Genomic DNA, 21,972 nt, shown 5'->3' on the forward strand with positions numbered 1-21,972 from the left:
CGCGCAGTGTCAGGCCGCCAGAGCCACCGCGCGCGCAGGAGAGAAGCCCGAGCGGGGGTCTCGGCGTTGCCTCGGCCGGCGGGGGTCTGAAGGGAGGCGGGCCGAGGGCGGGGCCGGGCTGCAGTTCCGCCTGTGGCCTGCAGGGGACGCCTCAGGCCCTGCGCAGACGCCCTCTGGTGGGTCGGGAAGGGGAAGGCCCGGGGGCGTTGACCGCCCCTCCCCAGGGAAGCGCACGGCGAGTGCGCGTGCGGGCGGGTCGCAGTGCTGCACGCTCGGGCTATCCCCGATTTCCCGCCGCACCCGTCCTTCTCCCCACCTCTTTCGAGGCCCCGACCTCTCCAGGTGGCGGCCCTGGCTCCTGTCTCTCCCCCAGGTTGCGCGCCGGGCTCCCTGCTCAGAAATGGGCGCCCCGCAGATGCCCCCACGTGCTGGCGAGCCTGGCATGAAGCGCCCTCCCCCAGGGACCCGGACCGTGTCTGGAGGCCGTCACATCCCGGTCTGGGCCCCGCGTTGTGGGAGGCGGCCCAGGGCACTGTCATCGGGGTTGGGAGTACTGGGTGGGAGACAGGCCCGGCCAGCGCCAGAGCTCTCCTGGCCGAGGCGGGTCCGCGGTGACGGCCGCTTTTCGCCCATCGCTCGCAGCCCTTTTGCAGAGGCTGCACTTTGCTGCTGGTGTCAGGAGATGAAGAAGCGTTTCGAAATCAGGGCGGCCTCCACCCACACCGGAACCAGTGCAGGCCTCTGTCGGATTACTTCCGGCCTGGCCTGTAGTCACCCGGACTTGGCCCGAGTTCTCCAGCCCTGGTCCTGTTGGGTTGTGAGTCAGCACCAGGAGGGAGCTTGGACAAGGCTGACGCTCTGGCCTCAGTTTCCCTGTCTATAAAATGACTGGGTAGTTTGATCTAGACGGGCCTTCTAGCTGGAGGTCCTTCGACTGGCCTGAGGTCACCTCCTGCCCAAGGTCTTCCTCCTTTCTGAGTCACTGGGCTAGGAGGCTGCATTCCCACTGTGGTCAGTTAGCTCCCATGCCATCTGGGGTCACAGCCACCCCACCCCGTGGTGTCCCAGGTCACTCGTGGTGTCCTGGGGTCTGCAGCAGCTGAAAGGCCTCAATGCCCAGAACTCCAGACACCACTGGCCATCACTACTGCACCCTCTCTGGCCTCCATCTTTCTTACCCTTCCCAAATCATAATCTAGCGGACTTCCTCAGGCCCACCCTCTCCTGATTTCTGCTATCTTGAACTCCCCGCCAGCCTTAATTCCATGACATCACCTTCTAAATCCTCTGCCCACTCTCTCTCCCAGCCCCAGCGCCTATCTGTCCCCCATCACCCTGGTGCCACCTCCAGGCCCACATCTCGGGTCCTGCTGGTTATCTCTGTGCCCAGGTGTCCGAGTGACCCCACTCAGCAGTCCTGAGCCAAATCCAGCTACGTTTGCCCCATCCCCTCACATCAGCTCTGCTTCCTGGCTGTCCTGCCTCAGAATGGTACCATGGACCTTTTCACCCAGCTCCAGCTCCAAGTGCCACCCTGGGCTCCCACCTCTCTCCACCCCAAGTCTTGGCCATCCTGCTGAGCCGTGTTCTTCCCATCTGACCTTTTTACCTCTTCCTCCACCACCACCATCTTGATGCCATCTCTGGCCTGGGCAGAAGCAGTAGGCTGCCAGTCTCCCTGCCTCCCTGCACATCCTGCAGTCATCAGTGAATTGCTTTAGCACCAGCTCCCACCACCCCAGTCTTTGGAGCCTTCATGGCCAACCCAGAGCCTATCAAATAGAGGTCAGGCTCCCTGTCCACTCGTGTCTGCCTTCTGCAATCACTAACTACACACCAAGCTCGGCTTGATTGACCTCGGCACTCAGGGCTCCCATGTCAGGGCTCCTCCCACAGTGCTCCTGCCAACCAGAGCCCCTCTTGATGGCCTGGCCCCTCCCAGCTGCATCTAGCGCCTGCAGCAGCCCCAGAAGCCTTCCCCTCCCAACTGCCACAGTGTGCTCTGGCCATGGGCCCCTCAGCCTCGCTGGTGGAGCCCTGCACAGGGTGGGCAGCCACACACATCTGATCCATTGCCCCTGGGGCAGCCTGTAGGACAGTGGCATGGGGAAAGAGGAGTTGAGCAGAAGCCTTGGGGAGATGAGAGGGCTGGTGCTGGGGATCCCTCAGGACTCAGGGACCCCGACTAGGGTGCAAAGTGGGGCCACAGGGGAGGTGAACAAGGGTCCAGGGGCTGCAGGGAGGCCTAGAGGGCAGAGGGCCCAGTTATGACCACCCACGGTGGGGGGTCCTCAGCACGGTGCCTGGCGTGCAGTGGTGCTCACTCAGGCTGGGAGGGTCCCAGTCAGCCCGACGTGACTCCAGGCATGGGCTGTTGGCATCTCCTGCCTACCTGGGAAATGGGCAGGAGCCTCCCGCTCCTCCCGAGGAGGGGGAATGGGCATTGCACAACCTCCAAGAGGGGAGGGGGCTGCTGGGTGGGCAGGGGAAGGGTAAGAGGGAGGGGTGCAGGGGAGGACCCCGTCCCAAGGAGAGCCTGGCCGCCGGCAGGCTGGCCCTGGATGCCCTCCATGCAGGTGGCGGGCCACCTGGCCTCCCAGCGGCCTGCCACAAGACCCTGTCCCCTCAGGCCCCAGCCCAGCAGAGGCTGAAGAGCAGCAGGTCACTCGGCCCAGTAAGAGTCAGATACAGCCAAGGAGTCAGGCACCATTTTTTATAAAAACGCATAGTCTCATTTTCCACTCTTTAAAATCACATTCAAAAATCGGCAAAGAAACGCCCCGGGGAGTGAGTAGATGGGGGAGGGCGCACCGCCCCAGCCCCGCGGAGGCGGCACCACACAAAGTAGCGCGACAGCACAAGGGGGCATGCGGCGAGGTGGCGCTCTTCGGGTGGTGGCACTGACGGACATGGGGCTGGGCACACAGACCGTGGGGGGAGGGCTGGTCCCACTGTGTCCTCTCCTTGCTGCTGCCTGGCCCCTGGCCGGCCCGTGTCCTGGCGGGTGAGGCCTCGGCCCAGTCCTCGGGCCAGCCAGGCCGGTTTGGCACATTCCGCAGTGGCCTTTCTGTGGTCCCTGAGCCCGGGCCTGCAGGGAGGGCAGCAGTGCCCGCTATCATGCCACCACCTGGCCGAGGCCCACAGTGTCCAGGCAGGCAGGAATGGAGGCGGCCAGGGACACAGGAGCTTTTTCCAAAACAAGGGCAATGGAGCCCAAGTCACTGTGGGCGGACCTGGGACCAGAGAGACACGGGCCTTTTCCTCTGTCCAGCTGGCCGGTGTGCGGTACAGCTCGGGGCCTCCACCGCTCTGGGGCTGATTCAAGTAGCATCCCTGTGCCTTGCCCTCCCCTGGCTGGGCCTCCCAGTGTGCCCGAGGCACAGAGCTCGTGGGGCATCACCACCAGGGAAGGGGCCGGAGGCTGCCCAGGGCCGCTGCTCTCCCCCAACAGGAAGACACTGGAAGCAAGCGACCCCTGAAGGGGTCAGGACTGGGGGGCGGCTGGGTGGGTGGCAGCAGGAGCCGAGGCAAGCGGGCCCCTCCCAGAGGGCTGGGCCAGGCTGGGGCCACAGGAAATCACAATAATTACAAAATAAAACCTTTCCGCTTTGCGGGAAAACAAATAATAAAAATTCAACAAAATAAATTAGAGGTTTATAAAAGGCGGGCAGGCGGTGGGCGGGTGGTCAGAGGCCGTTGGCGCTGCCTCGCTGGATCAGTGGCACCTTGCTCAGCTCCACGACCGGCGAGCGCGGCTTGTTCTTCATCTTGGGCACTCGCTGCACCAGCTGCTGGGCCTCGCGGTAGGCGTCGCGCAGCTCCTTCTTCCACTGCACCAGCTCGGGGTCGCTCTGCACGACCCCGCGTACAGTCAGACGGGGCCACCCTGCATGTGCCCACCCGCCTGCCCACCCGCCCGCCAGCCCAGGGCCCACTCACATCACACTGCAGGATAAACTGCTTCCCGCCACGGATCTTGAGGAGGAGGCACTTGCGCTCCTTAATCTGCGTCTCCTCCACCGACTGGATTTCCTCCATGGTGAGGAGGCTCTGCTGCAGGGCAGGATGGGTGGTGAGAGCGCAGGACAGGGCCACCAGCCACCCGCTGCCCCGTCCCCTGCTACCTCACCCATGTCCACTGGCTGCCCCGACCCCCACTGCCCTGTACCCCAGCCGCCCTATCCTCAGGCCCCACCGTCCCCACACACCCCGTCCCCAGGCCACCCCATCCCCAGGTCCCCTGTCCCCAGACTCCCCCTGTCCCCAGGCACCCCAACCCCCATTCCTGGGCTCCCCACTCCTTACTGGGGCCTCGCCCTCGCCCCGCCACTCCAGCCGGTTGGGGAACAGGTAGAAGTACCGCCGCTGCCACTGGGTCAGGAAGGGGTTGCCCATCTTGGACATGTAGCCGTGCATGATGCAGTCCTTGCCCAGGGCGTAATCTGACCAACAGAGCAGACAAACTCAGCACCTGGCCAGCCCAGGGCTCAGCCCCAGTGCGGCCGCTTCTTAGCCACGTGACCTTGGGCACATTCCTCCAACCCAAGCCTACTTCTGCAGCCTCAGGTGGGCAGGGGCCCGGCACCCGCGGTGGCAACAAGCCCTCACCCTCCTCGTGGCCTAGCTGCTTGTTTTTAGCTTTCTTGCGGGCCTCCAGCCGGTCTGTCTCCATGTTGATGGTGTCGAACACCGTCTCCGCCACCTCCTGCTGCCACCGCTCCGAGATGGTAAGGGGGAAGTTGCGGTAGAGCTCCTGGTCGCTGTCCAGTAACTTCACCCGGACGGGCAGGGCAGGAACACAGACACATAGGAAGGTCCCAGGACACCCATCAGCTGCAGGCCTGGCTGGAGCCTGGCCCAGGGCCCTGGGGCAAGGAGGGTCTGGGCCAGAGCCACCCCAGGGATGTTTGGGGAGGAGGGACATGAGGACCAGCAATCAGATGGGGCTGGAGAGGGTCCGGCCCCCCTGGGCTCAGACCCAGTACCTTGATCCCCTTCGTGTCCTCTTCATCAAAGGAGCCGATGTCAAAGGCGTCAGCCGCATTCACCTCCCCGCGTGGGGGGATCAGCGGGGGAGGGTACTACGAGAATAGGGGTTGGCATCAGGCTGGGGAGAGGCCACAGGCTGACCTCCTGGCCCTGCCACCTGCTCAGTTACCTTCTGCAGGAAGACCATCTGCCAGTCCAAAGAGCGGAAGAAGGGACTCTCCTTCACCTCCTGAGCCCTGTGGGGAGATGCCTGTCACATGGGCTGGCCACTGCCCATCGTGGGGGCAAAGTCTGGGCCATGGGGCAGATGGCCCAGGTCTAAACCCTGGTTCGGCCGCTTTCTGGCTGTGCAACCTCAGGCAAGTTCCTTAACCCTGAACCTGTTTCCTGGTCTCTAAATGGGGAGAACAGCCGTACCTACATCACAGGGTCATGTGAGTTTCAATACTCGTAACTCTTTCCACACGGTGCCCAACGCTTAGTAAGTGGTTAATATACACAAGGGGCTGCTGTCATTGTCATGGTCAGCATCATCGTCTCTGTTACAAGCCACCAGCTGGCTCGAGCAGCCCCAACCCAGGCTGCCCCTCCACCCTGAGAACACTGGTGGGGGGGCTGTCCCTGCTCCCGCCTGAGGGCTAGGCCCATGGAGGGTGCTCCAGGTGACAGAGCCAGCCATTGTCCTCAGGGGGCACAGGCAGGGGCCTGGATGCAGCGGTCTCCGCGTGGCTGTGGCGGGCGTCACACTCACCCTCGGCCCAGGCAGCCCAGTCTCCGGTTGACGTCCCGCTGCAGCAGCCCCCCAAGCAAGGAGCGGAGTTCTGGGGAGAAGGAGTCAGGCAGCTCCACGGCCTGCAGGGAGGAGGAGTAGGCCGTTGGCAGGGCCCCCAAGGCTGCCCGGGGCTCCAGGCTCCCAGGAAAGGTAGCCCAACCCAGCTGCCCACTGGCCTCTGGCCCCGTCCAGTTTGTCCAGCCACGCAGGGAGGGAGAGGGTGCCAGGCAGGGACTCAGCCTCCCGGAGGCCAGAGTGGGGACCAGCACCCAAGAGCTTGGCTAGTGGGTTGAGATCCAAGAGTCTGTGACCCTGGCACCCGCAGGGAGACCCCAGCCCCAACGTGGCCCCCCTGAGGGCTCCGTCCAGCACCCCTGGACAAGGACCCCACGCTCACCATTGTCAGCGTCATGCGGTCGATCTCATGCTTGTCTTTGGTTTTGTGCTGCCGGAAGGGGCTGTGCCTGCAAGACACCGGAGCCCACGGTCAGAGGGCAGGAACGGGGAAACTGAGGTAGATAGTGTGAACAAGCCTTGTCCAAAGCCAGGGCTGGTGCCACTCCGAACACCCAGGATTGGGGTAGAGCCCCTCTCTGCCCCCACCGCCCACCTGGGGGGGCCACTCACCCCCGGAGCAGCTTGAAGAGCATGCAGCCCAGGGAGAACCAATCAGCACTGCTGTCGTAGGCCACGCCCTTCTGCAGGACCTCGGGGGCCATGTACCCGTGGGTGCCCCTGTGGAGGAAGGAGGAGTGAGCGGCTCGGTAGGGGGCACGGCAGGGATGTGGGGCTGTGGGGCAGGAGGCGGTGCTCACACGCTGGCGTGGGGCTTCTTCTTGGAGAAGTCGCAGGCCAGGCCCAGGTCCGAGATGCGCACATGGCCGTGTTCGTCCAGGAGAATGTTGGCCGGCTGTGGAGGGAGCCCATGAGCTGCTGCCCAGGTAGCGCACGATGGAGCCCTGGCCGGCCAGTGCCAGCTGGGCCAATGTCTTTGCTGCAGGGGATTATGGGTGCCTGGGGGCCAGGCCTAGGGTGGGGGGTGTCTCCACTTCCTCTAATCCCAGCCTGAACCCAGAAAGTGGCTCAGGGTGGGAAGGAAGAGTGCAGAGGGGAGCAGTCTGGCCGGCCCTGTCTTGGAACAAAGGCTCCCCTGGGCTTGGTGGGCCAGGGCCTGGAGCGGTGGGCTGGCAGAGTGGGGCAGGCACACAGGTGGGCACCCACCTTCAGGTCCCGGTAGACCACGAAGCAGTTGTGCATGTGCTCCAGACCCAGGATGATCTCGGCTGCATAGAAGCGCATGTCGGCCTCGGAGAAGACGCCGTGCTGGGACAGGTGGTAGTGCAGGTCCCCGCCTGAGGGAAGAGGCAGCCAGGGAGGCGCTCAGCTCCCGGCCTTGCCCCCCGAGGTCCACCTGGGGCCAGGCCGCCGGTGGGGGCGCTCACCGTTCATGAGGTCGAGGATGAAGCTGAGCTTGTCAGGCGTGTGGAACGCGTACGACATGCAGACGATGAAGGGACAGTCCTAGGAGGGAAGGGGTCAGCAGAGTGGGCCTAGGGCTCCAGGGCCGGAAGCTGCCCAGCGGCCGGCCCAGCCCTGCCCAGCTCACCCCGGTGCTGACGAGGGACAGCATGATGCGCTCGTTCAGGGCTAGCGTCTCCCCCTGCTTCATCTTGATGCGCTTCTTGTCCAGACACTTCATGGCATACCTGTGTGGAGGACGGTGCTGGTCAGGCCCGCACCCCGCCACGCAGAGCCCAGCCTGGGCTGGGTGGCAGGCAGTGCGCTCGGCTCTTGCCTCGGGGGGGCCCTTGTAGTGGAAGCTAAACTCCACGACAGGTGTGTGACACATCTCGGAGACTCAGGGAGGGTGGGGGAGCGCCGGCAGGCCAGGGGGCTCTAGGAGGGGCCTACAGGAGGAGTACCGCACAAGCAAAGGCAGGAGGGAGGGAGATAGTGGTGGGAGGGGACAGTATAGGGAACAGCGTAGAGGCCTGTGCGGAGGAGACACCAGGCTGCCCATTTGGGACCTGGCCCTGCCACCTGGCTCAACCCTGCCGCACTGATCCCCTCAAAGCTCTTCCCATGGGATGCCCCTGCCTTCTGAGCACCCCTAGGGGACCCTCTGCCCACCCAGGCACCCCACCAAATGCCACAGAGTGGGGCTCTCACATCTTGCCCGTGTCGGCCTTCCGGCACCCGTAGACCTCGCCGAAGCCGCCGCGTCCAATGATGCGATGGACACTGAAGTCGTTCATAGTGAGCTGCGGGGGAGGGGCGGGGAGCGGTGACCACCAGGTCCCTGCGGGCTGCCTGCCAGGAAGCAGGGTCCTGTGCTGCAGGCCCATCCTAGCTCGGCAGGTCTTTCCTGGGCAGTGATGACCATCCCCTGCACAAACCCACCCATCTGTGCCGCCCCTACCGGAACACTGGCGCCAACCCCACCCGCAGCCAGCCCCGTGCCCGGCTCCCGGCGAAGATGAGCAGGGAGCCGGCTCCCCACACCCTGCCACACTCACGTGGATGTTGAGCTCCACGTTCTTCCACTGGCAAAACCGTGTAAATTTATCGCTGTAAGAGAGAATGCCAGCTCAGATAAGCCTCGGGAAGCGGGCAGAGTCGTGCAGGGGGGAGCCTGCCCCCCCACTGCCACTGCCTGGGGTCCCTGTTGGGGCAGATGTGGCAACACCCAAGCCCACGTTTCTGCCATCTGTAAAGTGACCGGCTCCCAGCTCTGGGATGGCCTAAGAGCTTGTGCGCTGGGCGGCCCACCAGCAGCATCGGCTCACACTCTGTCGCCTACTTTTGGGTTCCTGCCGGGATCAGACAGACCAGAGAGGAGGCCACCCAGTCTAGCCAGAGTTCCTGCTACCACGTCCTCAATAAGCGCCTTCCCGTCCCTGCTTGCATGCCTCCAGCGACAGAGCGCTCACTCCCTGTGAAGCCACGCTCCACGGCTGGGCAGCTCTGGCCCTAAGCTAGCTGCTCCTACATCAAGCTGAAATCTGCCTGTAACTCCTACCTGGTTGACCAGCCCTGCCCAGGACCCTGCACCCACCCTACCACAACCCCGATGCTTCTCGGCCCACGTGGGTCCAGCAAGGTGCAAGACCGTCTGTGGGAGGGAAAGATACACGGGGGGTCCCGGGGCAGACTTTGAGATGCCTGGTGCTGAGGAGGGCAGGACAGGCCATGTGCAGGAGGTGGTGACTGGAAGCTTGCCTGCCCTCCCAGGAGTCCCTGCCCCGGGGCCCAGATACCGCCTGCCCCAGGGCCCAGATACCACCTGCCCCAGGGCCCAGATACCGCCTTCCCCGGGGCCCAGATACTACCTGCCCCGGGGCCCAGGTACTGCCTACCCCGGGGCCCAGATACCACCTGCCCCAGGGCCAGATACCACCTACCCCAGGGCCCAGATACCGCCTGCCCCAGGGCCCAGATACTGCCTGCCCCAGGGCCCAGACACCACCTGCCCCAGGTCCCAGTCCCACCTGCCCTGGGGCCCAGGTACTTCCTGCCCCCGGGCCTAGTGCAGGCTGGCTTTGCTCCTTCTCCTCGCCACCTGTGCCCTCCTCTCTCAGAATGCCTCCTCCTCCCCTTGCCTCTATGCCCAGTGCCCAGAACTCACCTCTCGATGAATTTCTGGAACACATCCCCTCGGAGGTTCTGACAAATCTCTTCGATATAGGGCTGAGGGAGAAAGCCAGAAGTTGACAAGCCCTGGCGTGTAGCCGGGCCCCCTGCCTAGGGCTGTCCCCAGGTGACCTTGGCTGGGCAGGGGGAAGCTGTGACGGGGCGGAAGGCAGTGGGAGACGAGTGCAGCACACACCTGGAAGAGGTCTGGAGGCACCTGCTTCTTCACCAGGTGGCTCTGAACGTGCTCAGTGGCACTTTTTGAGAAGGGCTGGGGAAGACAGAGGGACTGTGAGTTCTCAGCTGGGTCTTCTTCCCTTCCCAGAGCCCCTGAGCCACTCCGGGCCTGCCCTCAGGTTCAGGCCTGGGGACCACCCGGCCAGGGGCTACTCACGTGGGAGCAAGCCAGCAGCTCCTTCATGATGTAGACATCAAAGACCTCCCGGCTCCGCGCCAGGCGCTCCTCCTCGGTCTCCAGCTTCTCGTATTTCTTGATCTAGAGGACAGGATTCCCTCGTGTGGCCTTGGGCCCTAGAGTGTGGGCCCCACACCCCGACAGCCCACCCAGCAGCACCAGGGCGTCCCCTCTCACCTCCTCGTAGAACTCCACCAGGGGCTTGGCCTCCTCCAGGTGGTTTAGGCAGAAGTCCCGAAATAGCAGGTACCCTGAAAGCAGGCAGGTAGGTCACACGGCGCCACACCTCCTCCCAGAGATAACCCCTCACCCTGAGCGGGGCCTGGAGCTCTGCAGCAGGCCTGATGGGCAAACAGCCCTCCCCGGTCCCGGGCAGGGTGGCCGGAAGCCCGCCCAGAGCAGCCTGCTGCTGGAGGGCCAGTGGAGCTGAGGGGCACTGTCCTGGGCATGCCCTCCAATGCCTGGCACTTGGGCCGGAGTTGGCGGCCATCACATCTGGAAGGGAGGCCTGGCCTTTCAACATGGGACCTTGAGTAACTTGTGAACAGGGCTTCCCGGGGGACAAGGTGCTTTCACAACACGGCCTCACTCAACCCTCCTCCAGTCCTGTGCAGCGAATGCTTTTCCCTCATGATGAAACCATAGGGTTCAGAGAGGGGAGGCGATTTGCCCAAGGTCACACAGCACAGGCGTGGGACCCAAACTGTGCTCCCCACTCTGGCACAAGGGCTCCCCAGGGTTGACCTCCAATGCCTGAGCCCCCCAAGCCGGGCCAGACCAGACCCTCCCCTTCCCTGAGCAAGACATCATAACCAGAGCCCTTCTCTGGAAGGCCGAGTCTAAGCCGGTGTGGGCTGCAGCCTGCTCCCCCAAGGCCCGCATGCCCCTGCCCCTGCCCTACGGGCCAAGACCACAGCGTGGGCGGCAAGACACTTCTAAGACAGGGGGCGCCAGGAGTCAGAGGACAGACGGACGGAGGACCTAGGGCTGCAGGGCGGGGCAGGCCGACCACAACTCCAGGCAGGCGCCACAGGAAGAGCCCCGCCCCTTCCTGTCAGTTCCACCAACGGCCCTGAGCAGCTGTGGCCTGGGCCAAGGGGAAGCTGCAACTCTCAAAAACAAAACCCCAAAGGAGGAACTTCCCTGGCGGCCCTGGATGTCGGCCGGGCCCCACCCCCGCACGGGGCTCCCGGGGCTGCAGCCAGGGGCGGGGAGGTGCGAGGGTCACAGCCCCGAGATGACAGAGTGGCAGGAGGCCAGGGCAATGGGAGAGGTGGGCACAGCTGGCGTGGAGGCGGGGGTCAGCCTGGGGTCCCCCAGCCTGGGCGGCGGGAGGTGTGGCAGGAAGTCCAGGGCACCGGCAAAGCCGCCTTCCGTACTCACCAAGCTTCTGGGAGAAGATCTTCTCAAAGGCCACCTCCCCCCGGTCCTCCAGGTATTTCTGCATGACGCTGCGGATGCTGTGAGAGAGGGCGCAAGGTGACCGGAAGCCCAGGAGCCCCTGTGCCCGGCACAGCTGCAGGCCCCTCCCTGGCTGGCCACTGCCGCCTTGCCCAGGGACTGGAGTTGGAGGCTGGAGGGGCCTGCCCGTCACTGCTCCCTCCAGGAAGGCAGGGCAGCCCTGCCGGGGCCACAGGGCACACCAGAGGCACCCAGGGGGCCAGGACCTGCCATCAACGTTCTGCCCAAAGCAGCTAGGATCAGGCCCAGGTCCCCGGAAGCCCACCACCCGCATAAGTCCAGTGCCAGCACTACCACATGCAGGCTTTGGGAACCTGGCCAAATCCCCAAAGCCAGGCCCACTGGTGAATGGATAAACAGTGTGGTCCATCCATATAATGGAATATTATTCAGCCATAAAAGGGAATGAAACACTGATACAGGCCATGACGTGGGTGAACCGCAAAATCATTATGCTGAGTTAAAGCAGCTAGTCACAAAAGGTTGCGTATCATAGGGTCCTCTGACATGAAGTATCTAGAACAGCAAATCCACGGAGACAGAACGAGACTAGGTTGTCAGGGTCAGGGAGGAGGGAATGGGGAGTGACTGCTCATAGGTTTAGGGCTTCTTGCTGGGGTGATGAGAATGTTCTGGAATTAGATAGTGGTGACGGTCGCAGAACATAGTGACCCCGTACTAAAAACCACTGAGTTGTACATTTTAAAATGGTGACTTTTATGTTATGTGAATTATATCTCAGTTTAGAAAAATGGTATCATAAAAAAAATAATAATAAAAAAAGGCCAGGCCTCAGTTCCCTTGTCCCTAATACTCATTGCTGTTGAGTTGACTCTGACTCATGGCAACCCCATGTCTTACAGAGCAGAACTGCACTGTAAGATTTTCTTGGCTGTAATCTTTATGGCTTGGGTCAGGTGCACCTTAGTCCTCAAGGTGACGTCTTTGCTTTTTAACACTTTAAAGAGTTCTTTTGCAGCCAACTTGCCCAATGCAATATGTTGTTTGATATCCTGACTGCTGCTTCCACAGGCATTGATTGTGGATCCAAGTAAGCCATGGTATTTTCAATTGTCTCAAATGCATGCGAAAGCTGGACTATGAATAAGAAAGACCAAAGAAGAATTGATGCCTTTGAATTATGGTTTTGGCAAAGAATAATGAATATACCACGGACTGCCAGAAGAACGAATAAATCTGTCTTGGAAGAAGTACAGCCAGAATGCTCCTTAGAAGTGAGAACAGTGAAACTTCATCTTACATACTTTGGACACGTTATCAGGAGGGACTAGTCCCTGGAGAAGGGCATCACGCTTGGTAAAGTAGAGGGTCGGAGAAAAAGAGGAAGACCCTCAATGAGATGGATTGACACAGTGGCTGCAACGATGGGCTCAAACATAGCAACGGTTGTGAGCATGGCGCAGGACCGGGCAGGGTTTCGTTCTGTTATACACAGGGTCACTATGAGTTGATGGCACCTAACAAAAACAATCTTTATGAAAGCAAATTGCCAGGCAGTTCTTCTGTGGCACTGCTGGATTTGAACCGCCAACCTTTAGCTTAGTAGCCAGTGCAAACTGTTTGCACCACCATTGATTAATAACATACACTTCCCTCACCCCCAACTCCCAGGGTGTGGAGGTACCACAGGGGAGCAGCTTGCCATGTGACCGCTGAGGCCCCAACCCCCTGCCTTCCATTTCTGTCACCCACCCACCACTGAGCACACTCCGGGCCTCAGACATCACCAGCACATCTGGACCTTGCTAGCCTGGACTCCTGGGGTGAGGCTCACAGCTGCCCACCTGTGGGGTCACCAGCAGGCCCCCAGGGAAGGGACGGTGGCTGGTAGTCAGCGAGCTGCCCAGGCAGAGTCAGGATTTGGGTATGGAAGTCCGTGCCCACTGCGCCGCACACGGCCCCATCTCTCCACAGCCCTGCCCTCGCCTCCACTGCCAGGGCCTGGCTGGATGCTGTCCCCCAAGCAGGCCCGCCGGGTTCTATGATGTTAGACAAGGTGTGACAAGCCACAAGCGGGACCGAAAGTCAGTGCAGGAGATGTGGCAAGAGGAAGCATCTGGGCTCTTGGAGAGCTGTGTGGAGCAGGCAATATATCACCTGGTTCCTGCAGTACAGACAGGTATCAACAGGAGGTGGGCATGGGAGGGGCGGGGAGGCCCACCAGGGATGAGCAGGAGGCAGCCTGCCCAGAGGGCTCAGCCAGGGACAAGGCAGGAGGGCAGCAGACGGGAGCAGGGCTGGGGTGCCCAGGGATGAGGCGAGGGGGCCTCCAAGCCTGGGAGGCGAGCAGAGAGACTCCAGTCGAGGTACCCACAGGGGGAAGGGCAGGCAGATGAGGACCTGGGTGGGTATGGAACACAGAGTGAGAGTCGGCTGTGCAGACGGATGGGGAAGCGGGCCCAAGGCCTGCTGGGAGGGCAGGGTCTCAGAGGCTCTGGGCCCAGGAGTCTGGAAGAATGGTGGTTCCAGGGTCAGAAAGGGGCCTCGAGCTCCAAGGGGTGGCCACCTGCCCTTTCCGCTCAGCACTTTCCTTCCGAGAAAGTCTGCGGGAATCCCAGGCCCTGGTCCTCCCAGGTCCTTGCTTGGGTTCGAGTCCTACTCAGGAGCGCCACACAGATAGGATGAGAGCAGGCACAGCTGTCGTCAGCACAGCCCTGAAGCCATGACCCCACTGCTGCCCTACCAGAGGCTCAGCCGTGGGCTGGGAGACGGCGTGACCTCCTTGGAGAGCTGGGTCCAACAGGAAGTCAGACGGCTGATGACAAGGACAGCTCTTGGCGAACCCTGTGTTCCCACTCTACAATTCCTTCAGCCCAGACCCTGCCTACTGGCAAGCGACAAGCCCTGGCCCAAGCGCCCACAATGTGGCTGCTCCAGAGCTGGCCCCTCTGGGACAGAAGGACCCTCCACAAGCCAGCCCTGTCCACTCTGGCACATGTTCCCCTGCTGAAGCCACACACCAGCTCATGGCCACCAGCCAGGCCACCTTTCCCTGGCCTCATGGGATGCACAGGGACATGGGAGACAGAGGACAGATCCCGTCTCAGCCATTGCATCTGAAAGCTTCTCCCACGGTGCTTCCTACGTGGCAGGAGCTTGGAGAAATCACAAGATGGAGGCCGATGCAGTCCTGCCTGGGGAACCACAAACTAGAGACCCGAGCCTGGAAGGCCCGCCCTCAGCTCTGTGGCTCCAAAGTTGAGAGCCCCAGCTCCGTGGGTGCTGGTCAGGACCTTCCGGCTGAGCCACAAGAGTCGTGGGCTGGCCCCAGGGACAGGCGGGCTGGGCTGGGTGGAGGGGCAGTAAGCAGGCCCTGGTCACAAGCAAAAGCCCAGTGGCTCCCACCGAACACCAGGCAGCAGGGTGTGGGGCATGGAGCCCAGGGACCCCGAAGGCCACTTCCTGGACACAGCCCTGAGGTGGTCTGTGGCCATGCCCGCACCTCCCGCTCAGCTCTTGGCACTCTACCTCTGCACAGGCATTTTGGTCCCTGGGCAGGGATAAGATAAAGCAATAAAGAGGGAAAATATCACAAAGTGTCAACCTTCGATGAAGGTGTGTGGTCTAAGATACAGATAGGGAGGTGCAAGTGATGGGCAAAGCGAGTCACCCACCAGGTGTGAGCCCCCCAGGTAGCTGGGCCCACTCACTGGGAAGCCCCGAGCCCCAGACTCCCTTCCTGGGAGTAGGCAAGACTGATGCCAGCTCAGCAAGGGCTTCAAGGTGGGATGGCCTACCCAGGGAGTGGCCCAGCCAGAAGCAGACACACTAAAGGGGCAACGTTCCCAAACGCTCCCAGAGAGCAGGTCTGCGAAGGCCGGGCAGAGCTGCTTCCTGCAGCCGCCCTGCCCAGGAGCAGCAGGACGCCGGCCCTGGCTCAGAGGCGGTCGCGGCCTGACCCTCACAAACCAGCCTGGCCTCCGCGCTCTGCCCAGCCTACAGCATCGCACCCTCTTCCTTAAAAAGAAAAAAATGTGTTTTAAGTAAAACAAACACTCCCCCGCCCCCACACCAAACACAAGTTCGAGCCCAAGCAGAGTCCTTTAATGGGAGGTCCCCAAAGTGGCAATATTGGGGTTTCCTGTCTATCCCCTCAGGGCTGCTGGCCAAGGGAGCTGGCAGGTTGGAAGGACGTCCTGCTGGAGGACACCAGGGTGGCGAATCCAGGCTGGCCTGGAGGCAGTGGTACCTCCCGGCGGGGTCACCTTCATCTCAACACCCTCTCCCTGATACCGGCGGAATCTGAGCAGCAAGGAGCCTGGAGGCCACATTCCCACCCCCACCGGTCAAAAGCCCCAGTCTGCACGAGGATGTGCCTCCGAACATCACTCTGGATTTCTGAGAAACAAATGCCAGAATATTCCCAGCAGAGGCCCCTGAGATTCCCACCCCTCTGGGAAGGACCTCACCCCTTTGCCCTGCAGTCAACAGGTGCCCAGGCCTGGCTTCCAGCTGGACTCTCCCCACCTCCCTCCCCAGGAGGCCAGCCGCGCCACCAGCTTTAAATGTCTGGTTTCCCCATTTGTAAAATGAGGATGTGCACAAAATGCTGAGTTGCCCTGAGTGCACCGGCCATTTAAGAAGCCGGAAAGGCCACAAGGAGAAAGGGAACTCTCCCAAGACACCTGGTTCACCAAGATGGCCTCAGCTGGCGTCCACTCCTGCAGGGAGCACTCCTGAGTGGGACCCTGCAGCTCGCTGATGGCTGCAGCGAACCTTCTAGAATACTGTCGTGTGCCAATGGGCTTGTCAGGTCTCTGCTCCACACTCAGCACTTTCTCAGGATGGGCCTGTCCAGGGCTGACCCATGACACTGGCTGAGCCAAGCTACGCAGCTGCAACTCCATTCTGCTCAGACCCGCCTGAGGTACTGGCATTGCTCAACCGAAGTGTCCCGGTGGGTAGCGCCCCATATCTGCCCTGCCACAGTATACAGGCCACCTGGGCCCAGCCCGGTCCCTCGGACCCCTGCCATCAAAGGGCTGAGCACATGGGCTCAGCTGCTCAGAGGGGCGGGCCTGACATGCAGGGAGAGACCCCATCCAGCCCTGCGTGTGGTTGAGGTGTGAGGGCTGGGGTGAGAAGGCAGGCAGGGAGGGGGTGAGTGCTGATGGGGAGAACTTCCGGTACCGTCTGGTACCACGTGGTTTGGAGGAAAAGCAAAGTCCCATGCTCTGTGGTGCAGCGGCCTGGTGCGTTTAGTCGGGGCCCGTACAAGTGACCCCACTCTGGCCAAACACTGGAGCTGGTGTGGCTGGAATGGGGCCTCAGGGGTGAGAGGCAAACATACCCATTTGGATGGTGAGGAAATGGAAGCAGGAAGAAGCTGAGCAACCTGCCCGGTGCCCCACCGTGGATTAGTGGCCAAAAAAACGTCCAGCTCTCCCTGAGAAATGGCCTCCCTCCAGGGCAGGGGCTCAGGGTGCAGAAAAGCCAGGCACTGGACTCAGGCCCAGCCTTTGCCCTGGCTGCCTGCCCAGGCCGCCTCCCGCCCCCGCCAGTGGCCCGGGAGCCCATGAGCCAGCACCCAGCAGGCCAGGGGACATGGTTTCTCATGGGGCAGTGATGCTAAATCCCCAGACAGTGCGAGCTGGGCCCGGCAGCCACAGTGGGGACTGCCACACTCGGAGGTGGCAGGTAACAGGCCAGCAGAGCGGAGCTGTGGCGCAGCCGAGGTGCTCCTCTGTGGCATTTCCGGGAAACCAGGCACTGAGGTGGCAGCGGCAGGTGGAAGTCCCCGGGGGCCTCGTATTAACATTTCTCAGTGACTCTCCCTGGCGGGGGGCAAGGTCCTCAGAGCTCAAGGATGGGGCCACATACCAACGGCAAAGACCAACCCAAACCACCAACTCAAGAGCAAGGCAAGGGTGGGAAAGCAAATGACAGCTCCTCCCATGTCGCACACATGAGCCACCACAATGCCTGCAGCAACCGGCTCCCGAGGGCCACGTCTGCCGCAGTGGCTCCCTTGCTGGGGGTGTACGGGAAGAGGCACTCTAGTGGCCTGTCACGAATCTGGGCTCCTGAACGAATATGCCAAGGGCACCCCCGCCCTGTGACTTACTGCCGTCACCTTAGAGAGCACCATGAACAAACTTCCGGAACTCTTGCCCTGCAGTTTGAGGGGAGAAGAGTCTGTCCCCCCACTAGGATAGCTTCCAGGGTCAGAGAACCCCCACTTCTGTGAACAGAGCTGCCAGCACGCTAACACCAGATAAACCACGTCTTAAAGCCCGCTCTTCACCAGCACGTCTCCCCTTGCGGGAAGTGGCCATGCTGAGAAGGACGTTACTGTCTTAGAAAGACGCTGCAGCCCAAGACCTCGCTTTTAACATCTTTGGTTTAAAAGAGATGGGCACTGATTTGAGTGTGACTCTGTCTTAGGTGACCAGCAGAGGACACAAAACCCCCAGGGCCCAGCGAGTGGGGAGGGGGCCCAGGCAGAAGGGGCAGGTGGGATGGAGACTGTGGCTCCTCCAAGCTGATCACATGTGCTTCTCTTCGCCTCTGCTGTTCGTGGAACATCACGGAAGCAAAAGCCATTCACAGCCGCAGAGCCCGGCTCCCCAAGCCCCTCCGCAGAGCAGCCCCGGGCAGGGAGGCAATGCTGGCTGCCTGCAGAGTGTGCCTGCGCCTGACGTCACTGGGATTTACTACGAGGCTCATTGTGCACTAATAGGACGCATTATTCCTGGGCTGACAGAGCCCAGATTCCCTTGCACGGATTCTACCCCGACAGCTCTGCTCCCTCCAAATCCATTTACCAAGAGAACAGCGGGCGGCGAGGGACTTAATGGCATGTCTATGAACCACCGGGCTCTGGAAGGGAGAGAGCAGATGGGAAAAGGCATCCCAGAGACCCATTCCTGGGGTGCGGCAGCAGCTTCAGCAGCCCAGAGGGAGTGACTACCGACAAGGAGATAATTTGGTTTTCAGGGGCAGGAGGAGGAACCAATGATGCTACTGGGGTAGAAAGTTCTGGGTGGAGGGATGAAGGCTGCAGACGGCAGGGGGTCTGCTGTGATGGACAAGGGGACAGAGGAGGAAGGAAGGGAGCCAGCACCAGGGCCTCAAACCAAGGGCAGGAAGTCCTGGATGCAAATGGTTAACAGGAATGAAGACACAGCGAGGAAGAGGAAGAGCTGTGGGTCTGGGGAGACAGGAAGGAGGAAACACACGGTGGGGGTGGGACCAGGAAGCAGCCAAGAACATGGGGCTTGCAAAGAGGCCCGCTCCAGTCAGCCGCTGGGGCTGCCACTGCCCCGCTGGGGCTGCCACTGCCCCGGGAGAGCAGGGCCTCTCCTGGGGCGCCCTGGGCGGCCTTCCTCAGCCAGGAGCCCAGAGAGCAATTACACAAGGCCTCCGTGGTCATATTAAGCAAATGAGGATAATTACAGGACTGTTGCCACTGCCGGAAAAAGGGAGAGCGCTGCTCCTTCCAGAAGCACAGGCAGAGCGCAGAGGGGCAGTGAGAGGTCACGGGAAGGGCAGCCTCCCCCCATGTTACAGAGGTGGAAAGTGAGGCAGGCCCAGAGAAGAGTGAGGGCCTTGCAGGGGGATTACAAGCCGGGTCTCCTGTTTCCCAGCTATGTAGCGCTGCCTTCCTCTACGGAAGGGTCGAGAAGTGGGTCCCTGCCCTTGGCTTCTATAGGGTGACAGGAGTGTCACCCTGTAGAAAGTGACATCATGCCCACCAGCCCCCACTCCCCGGGGCTGAGAAGTGAGAGCTGTGGAGCCAGGCTCAGGGCCCTGCCAAGCCACAACCGGGGCGCCAGCCACGGGGAGGCTGCCAAGCTGGACCATCCTGAGGTGGGAACAACTCCAAACGGCACCTTGTCACGGGGACGAACCACAGCATTCCTCCCTGACTCTGATCTTGGGGTGGGGGGACCCCATGTCTGCGAGACCCCCAGTGCAGTGCTGGCCCAGCTTGGCCAGCGCAGCTCAGCTCTCGGCCCCGGGCCGACAGGGAGGGGGCTGGACCCCACAAACCATGCCAGCTGACAACACTGGGGGCTACCCTGTTGCTTCCGGGCCCCCGCCCCAGACCCACGGCTCTCGGGACAAGGGGTGCCAGCTGGCAAGTTCCGTAAAACGTGGACCGAGGTGAGAGCAGAGGTGTTCAGGGTGGGCGGAGGAGAAGAAGCACAGCAGAAGAGCAGCACTGGCCAGGAGTCCAGAGACCTGACACCAAGTCTCTCTCCCTCTGAGCCTCAGTTTCTTCAGCTATTATGGAAAAAACCACCGTGGTGTAAAGGATGAACCAGAGTCAGAGTGTTCTGCAAACTGGGAAGTACATGGCAAATGTGAGCTACAGTCATATCACCGCCGAGGGCCAGGAGACAGCGGACCCACCGGCTGCAGTGTTATCCCACACGGAGGCCTAGACTCCTGGGATGGCGTCCCGGTCGGCTGCGCAGGGCACCTCTCGGCCCTTCCCTGGGTGTTGGTGCCCCGCCATCCAGAGCTAGCACCTCCAGCCACCTCACAGGTGTGGCGGATGTGCCCAACATCCTGCTGCCAGATGGTGACCCTAAGTGAGAAGCCACAGCACGTGGCTCTCGGCCTCCGGCTGCTCCCCTACCACTGCCTGCCTGGTCTCTGCTCAGGAACAGCCTTCTAGTATTTCTTGAGCAACTATTCCACGTGAGACAGAACCTTACCAACCTCACAGGTTGTTTTTTTCGGCCAAGTGAGATGACAGATGTCAAAATTAGTAACAAGCTGATTATCATTTCCATCCTGATTCCTATCACCACCACGATCACCATCCTGGACGGCAAAGGAGATGGGAAAGGAAGAGCAGCTCGCTTCTCAGGGTTCTAACACCTGCACAGCCAACCCAAGGCGGGGCCCCATCATGAGCAATGCATTCTGGGGCGAGATTACCCAAACACAGAGAGTTCCAGAAAAGGCTCCACCTCACACTTCGCAGAACTCCAGCCTGCAGGAGGGTCTCGAGGCTGCGGCCACCGCAAAGAGCCGTTGCGAGCCCTCGGGGTTGGCTCCCCCCATTTCCTCCCTCGTGGCTTTGTCATTTCTGAACTCATTTTGTTCTAACTGTCTCAGCTCCCTGGACAGCCCCCAGCTGACAGTCAGTTCTGGGTCCTGTTTTGAGAAATCTGATTGCAAATGTCTTAGAAAAAAAGGGGCCCTAACGGCCTTTTCAAAGCGCAGGCCCATTTTCTTCTCTCTCCCAGGCTGGGTGTTCAGTCAACATGAAACCCAGCACAGGGGGCAGGGTGGAGGACGCCACTGGAGCCTCCGGCATGGCACCTCCTGCAGCTCCAGGCTGAGGCAGCTGTGGCCCCGCTCGGGGGCCTCAGGACACCGCAGAGCCACAGCCCTCATTTCAAGCCATCCACGTTTCACAGATGAGAAAACCAAGGCCCAGACAAGGGAAGGGACTTGCCCAGAGTCACAGCAGGCCCACTCCCAGGCATGTACAGAGGACTGGCTGGGACGGGCCACGCGACATTAGGAATCATGGGGGGCACACCGTCCTCACAGACACAGCACGTCCAGGCAGTGGACGGGATGTAGAGCTAGAAGCTAGAATCCCTGTATTATCTGTGTATCAGCGGGCAGGCCACTCACCTCTGGAGCTTGTTTCCCCACCTGTTCCACTGGGACGAAACCACACCTGTCCTACCCACCCCAGGGGCTGCTGGGAGGCCCGAACAACGGGAAGGCCCACGGAAAGGCATAAAGTGCTGGATAGCCCCAGCCCTCGGTATATCCTGTATATCCTGCATGCACCGACATCCTGAAAAGTTTTAGACTTTGAGACCAGACATGGTGACATCAGCTGTCTTACAGAAGTGGCATCCCTGGCCCAGCTACTGCAGGGCTGCTGGGATGTCCCCTGGTCAACAGCACTCAGTAGGGCACACCGCACACAGGACCCACCAGAAGAGGCAAGCCAAGGAGAGAGGGCACAGTGGGTGCCCCCGCCCCAGCACCTTAGCACAGCCCACCTGGACACCATGCACAGATCCCATCAGGCTCCCCCGACACACCTGCCCAAAAAGCACTCCCAGATCCAGCCCCGGGACAGCAGTCCCGTGACAGGACCCAGGAAGCTGCCCCAAGACTTGTTGCCCCCCCCACCCCCACCCCAACCTCAAACCACTGGCAGGGGTGAGGGAGAGGAAGGGGTGCTGGGAGTAGGAGCAGCCGAAGCATGGGTGACAGCTCATAGCACCGGCAAAGCAAATGAACGGCAGGCCAAGGGGACCCCGCAGGGACCAAGGGCTGCTCAGAGGAGTATGAAGGGGAGAAGGCAGCAGTGTGGGGCTGACAGGGTTGGAGGGACCCCGGAGTGGGTAATGGGACTCTGGGAGCGACCGGGAGACAGTGGGGCTGGGAACCCGGGGGCTCGGGGTTCAGGTGCACAGAGCCTCGGTACCCAGTCAGGGCTGCTAAGGGCTGCTGGTCCGGGAGCAGTGGCGGGGCAGAGAGGGTCCTGAGGGCCAGTGTTGGGGTGGTCTGGGGCTGCAGGTCGGGGTTCCGGGTCGGTACTCGGGGGACAGGGCTGCGGTGGGGTCGAGGCAGGGGCGCCCAGCGGCCTCACCTGGGCTCGGGCAGCAGGATCTTCTTGCTGGCGCGCGCGGCCGGCGTGGCCTTGCTCTTCTCCATGGCCATCAGGTAGCTCACGTCGGCCAGCACCGCCTCCAGGTCCGCC

General features: G+C 61.7%; 1 protein-coding gene across 2 annotated transcripts; it reads right to left on the reverse strand.

Moving 5' to 3' along the window:
• Positions 1–2,682: 2,682 nt before the first annotated feature.
• On the reverse strand, positions 2,683–21,966 carry GRK2 (G protein-coupled receptor kinase 2). Of its 2 annotated transcripts, none has more exons than XM_004383668.2 (21): positions 21,862–21,966; positions 11,190–11,266; positions 9,984–10,057; positions 9,786–9,887; positions 9,588–9,662; positions 9,387–9,448; positions 8,278–8,329; positions 7,931–8,022; positions 7,368–7,467; positions 7,204–7,282; positions 6,983–7,113; positions 6,577–6,671; positions 6,389–6,496; positions 6,159–6,225; positions 5,741–5,841; positions 5,159–5,225; positions 4,986–5,081; positions 4,609–4,771; positions 4,306–4,442; positions 3,940–4,053; positions 2,683–3,851 (listed from the first exon to the last, which is right to left on the reverse strand). In XM_004383668.2, exons 1-21 carry the CDS (start codon positions 21,930–21,932, stop codon positions 3,687–3,689), a joined length of 2,028 nt encoding a protein of 675 aa, XP_004383725.1. In that variant the 5' UTR covers positions 21,933–21,966; the 3' UTR covers positions 2,683–3,686. The 2 variants fall into 2 exon arrangements, with proteins under 2 accessions (XP_004383725.1, XP_023593932.1); XM_023738164.1 differs by lacking the exon at positions 21,862–21,966 and adding an exon at positions 19,956–20,672.
• Between the last annotated feature and the right edge of the window lie 6 nt (positions 21,967–21,972).

This window comes from Trichechus manatus, unplaced genomic scaffold (genome assembly GCF_000243295.1).
Source record: "Trichechus manatus latirostris isolate Lorelei unplaced genomic scaffold, TriManLat1.0 scaffold00113, whole genome shotgun sequence".
In the NCBI taxonomy this organism is placed as follows: Eukaryota; Metazoa; Chordata; class Mammalia; order Sirenia; family Trichechidae; genus Trichechus; species Trichechus manatus.

Excerpts from the sequence above, each read along its gene's own strand:
- GRK2 (XM_023738164.1), bottom strand. The coding sequence starts at position 20,059 with ATGGTGATCGTGGTGGTGATAGGAATCAGGATGGAAATGATAATCAGC. Across the intron at positions 10,058-11,189 it reads GATCTTCTCCCAGAAGCTTG|GGTACCTGCTATTTCGGGAC; the intron begins GTGAGTACGGAA and ends GCCTGCTTTCAG. Across the intron at positions 6,226-6,388 it reads CTCTTCAAGCTGCTCCGGGG|GCACAGCCCCTTCCGGCAGC; the intron begins GTGAGTGGCCCC and ends GGTGTCTTGCAG.